We start from the raw sequence: 3,445 nt of genomic DNA, 5'->3' as shown, positions 1-3,445 counted from the left end.
CTTTTTTTTTTTTTTTTTTACAAATACGATGTAATTTTTAGATGGAGATAAATGGTTTGTAGCAAAATCAGATTTGGACCTCCACTTATTCCCTGCATTCTCGAAGAATGGAATTCATAAGTGTGACGAAGAAAAAAAAGTGAAATTGAATGGTACTGAATTAATTGTGACAAACGTTTCTTTGATTGCATTCAATAACGATATTTCCTCGCGTAAAGGTAAATTAATAACTATGATGTATTATCCTCTATAATAAATACGATAAAAGTCAGTTGCATCATGTTCGACGAGAAAAAATTAAAAATTTAGACGGATAAGATATATTTGTGGATTTGCAGAAGTGACAAACTGCATAAATCCCGAAAAAGACGGGGCCAATAATAAAACTTTCCCTTACATCGCAAAATGGAAGAATAACACAATTTGTGGATTGTTAAGAATGTCAGTTACCGTACAGATGTCGTATATGACAAAGGATTTTAAGGTAAAAGAAATCGAAATGTAAAATATTGTTTTAAATTAAAATGTTTGTACATATATTTGGATCTATCTAAAAATTAATCTTTCATTTCCAGATGAAAAATGTAAATATAACAGTTCCAACCAGAACTAATGTCATAGAATCTTGCACAACTGACACATTTGACATAGAATTAGTTTGGAGCTCGAAAGATGAGCCGAATAAAAATTCAATTATATTTCATTTTTCCAAAATAGAGAAAAATTTACTTCGCTACGTAATAATTAACATTTTTATGGATAAAGAAAATTTTCCGAATGCTACAAGTATGCGTTTAAATTTTATATATATATATATATATAATTAAACACAAATAAATCTGTTTTTATCCTCATGCATTATCGTTAACACGATAAAAATATTAGATACAGGTAAAAATACATCAGCGTTGAAACTTGCTAATATGTTCCCCACACCCGTAAATGGAATTTATAGTTGCACGGAAGAAATCGTAATAACGACAGGAAACGACATTAACGTTACAATAAGCGATACTCTGTTGATCCCATTCGATGTGGAAAATAATTTAGTGTCGAGAAAAGGTAAAATATTTCTATTATTATTGGTTAAATTAAATATGAGAATTGGAGAGTGAAGGAGAAAAATTTTTGTTTTTCAGTGGCTGATTGTAAAATTAATATTTCCGAATTTGACTTTAATTACATTGTACGAAACGAAGAAAAAATACCTTGCATTTTGGCGAACATGAACATATCAATTGATACGAGTAATTCGAAAGTAAGATCGTAAAATCACGAATTATAATATAAATTTGTTTCGTTGCTGCTACAACGATATCAATTCTAACGATAAATACATTTTTATCGTAGAATAAGAATAAAGATGTGATAATAGTTCCACTCGAAGCTAAGGTAAATGGCAGTTGCGACACTAAGAGGTCTCAAATAGAACTGATGTGGACAAAATCGAAGGAAGAGAATTTGACGAATAATATTATATTTTATATCGCTCGTAATAAAACTGATTTCTTTGTTTATCAAATAGAGGTCAATATTTACGCGGGTACGTTCAAAAAATGACTTTTAACATCAAGATTTTCACTATTATTTTTTACTATTATTTATAATCATAATCAATTTAGATAAGATACACAAGATGTCAGACTTTGGTCTCGATTTATTTTCAACGTCCGGAATTTACAATTGCACCGATCAGAATTGGCAGATAAAGCTTGACGATATCGCGATTAACATAAACAACGTCCTTTTCACCGCATTCAATACCGATGAATATTTGAATTCGAAAACAGGTAACGTCAATATTTTATAATTAATTTTTTTATCTCTCCGACGAATATTCTTATTTCTCGCAATTAGAAGAATAAAAAAAAAAATATGCCTTTTAATTCTCTGAACAGTGACAGACTGTTCGAGAAGTCAAGATTCCATCACATCGCCGATCGCATCGAGCACAACTGAAACGACAACCGACCAATCATCGTCTATGCTTGAACCTGATCCTTACGTGAACGAGTATAATTACGTTGTGATAAACGAGAAAACGCACGTGGCTTGTATCGCAGCGAACATGACAATTTTTATGAAAATACCTTACGTGACGAAACAATCTAAAGTATGTATATTTTTCGAACAATCTTTACCTTACTTTCTACGGCATATATCATTCCCTCATCTCTTTCGAATTAATCTTGATCCTGTTTTAGACGAACGAAACGATTTTAACGATACCGGTGAATAGCACGGTAACCGGAAGTTGCGGGAGCACGAATTCGACGATGGAATTAACTTGGTTTGAAAAGTCAGAATCGTACAACGTGTACAAGAACGAGAAAAATAACTCGTTTAAGATTAATTTTCAAAAAGACGAATCAAATTATTTGCTCCATTCGATCGAGTTGAACATTTACATGGATAAAACAAATTTTCCCAATTCTGATGGTAAGAGTTTTTTTTGTTTGCCAATTTATAAAAAAAAATTTGTATTTTGGGGAAGGGATAAAATAATTATTATTATTATTTCTTTTTTTTTAATTCAGAAGAGAGATACACCGCTGTCGAAAATATCGATATGATTTCCGCTCCTTTGAACAATCTCTACAAATGCGGTGACAATACCTCTGTAAAAGTGAAAGACGTCGACGTGATTGTTGCTAACGTTACACTGATCGCGTTCAACACCGAGAAGAAGATCGCTACGAAGTCGGGTAAAGATCATCGATCATCGACGTTTTATTAAATTTCAATCGCTACGTAGAAACTTTTGTCCATAATTCAGATTTTGATTTTTTTTTTTTGTTTTTCTTTTTTTTCAGTAATGTGTATTCAGGATACAAGTCCTAACATTGGATTAATAATAGGATGTATCATCGGAGCTATTATGATCCTCGGTATATCTGCGTTGTTGATGTATCTATATTTCAGAGAATGTTTCTCATGTTCTATTTTTTCGAGATCACGATAATATGAGTTTTTTTTTTTTTTTTCTTTTTTTTGAAAGTGACATAAGTCCATTTTTGGAAAAAATAAGTTAATTGGAAGTTTTAATCAGGATATAGATCCTCTTTTTATATATTTATAATCGTATACAGTGAATGGTATATCCTCATAAATTGATAAAAAAAAAAAAAGAAAAGTAGTAAAATGTTAAGTAAGTATTTTTGTTGAAAGTGGAATAAATCTAATTCGTAATAATGATGAGATCGAGAAATAAGATTGAAATATGAATAAGTCTGTCGTTATTAATTATCCAACGAATTTACTTTTAATAATTTTGTTTATTTATACAAATTCGTTATAACATATACAAATGAAATTATTTTTTAATAAACTCGATTACTGAATGCCGTTTACTTACGTTAGAAGTCTTTATTTTTTTACATTAAAAAAATACATTTCGATAAAAGCAAACTTCAATTAAGATATAAATTAAAAATTATCTAATTTA

The 3,445-nt window shown here is 29.9% G+C and overlaps 1 protein-coding gene across 3 annotated transcripts in view; it reads left to right on the top strand.

Moving 5' to 3' along the window:
* LOC102675179 overlaps positions 1-2,993 on the top strand; it is a 4,026-nt gene extending 1,033 nt beyond the window's left edge. Inside the window, exons 4-14 of one of the 3 annotated variants that reach the window (XM_031512534.1) lie at positions 42-218; positions 339-484; positions 576-786; positions 886-1,062; positions 1,140-1,258; positions 1,351-1,545; positions 1,616-1,790; positions 1,899-2,113; positions 2,205-2,439; positions 2,538-2,705; positions 2,814-2,993. In XM_031512534.1, coding sequence (XP_031368394.1) covers positions 42-218; positions 339-484; positions 576-786; positions 886-1,062; positions 1,140-1,258; positions 1,351-1,545; positions 1,616-1,790; positions 1,899-2,113; positions 2,205-2,439; positions 2,538-2,705; positions 2,814-2,962 — 1,967 coding nt within the window. In that variant the 3' untranslated portion in view covers positions 2,963-2,993. The remainder of the gene's footprint in view (positions 1-41; positions 219-338; positions 485-575; positions 787-885; positions 1,063-1,139; positions 1,259-1,350; positions 1,546-1,615; positions 1,791-1,898; positions 2,114-2,204; positions 2,440-2,537; positions 2,706-2,813) is intronic. The other 2 variants (XM_031512535.1, XM_031512536.1) reach the window with 2 other exon arrangements.
* Positions 2,994-3,445: the final 452 nt, after the last annotated feature.

This window comes from Apis dorsata, unplaced genomic scaffold, assembly GCF_000469605.1.
Source record: "Apis dorsata unplaced genomic scaffold, Apis dorsata 1.3 scaffold_468, whole genome shotgun sequence".
In the NCBI taxonomy this organism is placed as follows: domain Eukaryota; kingdom Metazoa; phylum Arthropoda; class Insecta; order Hymenoptera; family Apidae; genus Apis; species Apis dorsata.
The sequence above is the reverse complement of the archived record's forward strand: the minus strand, read 5'-3'. Positions and strand labels throughout refer to the sequence as shown.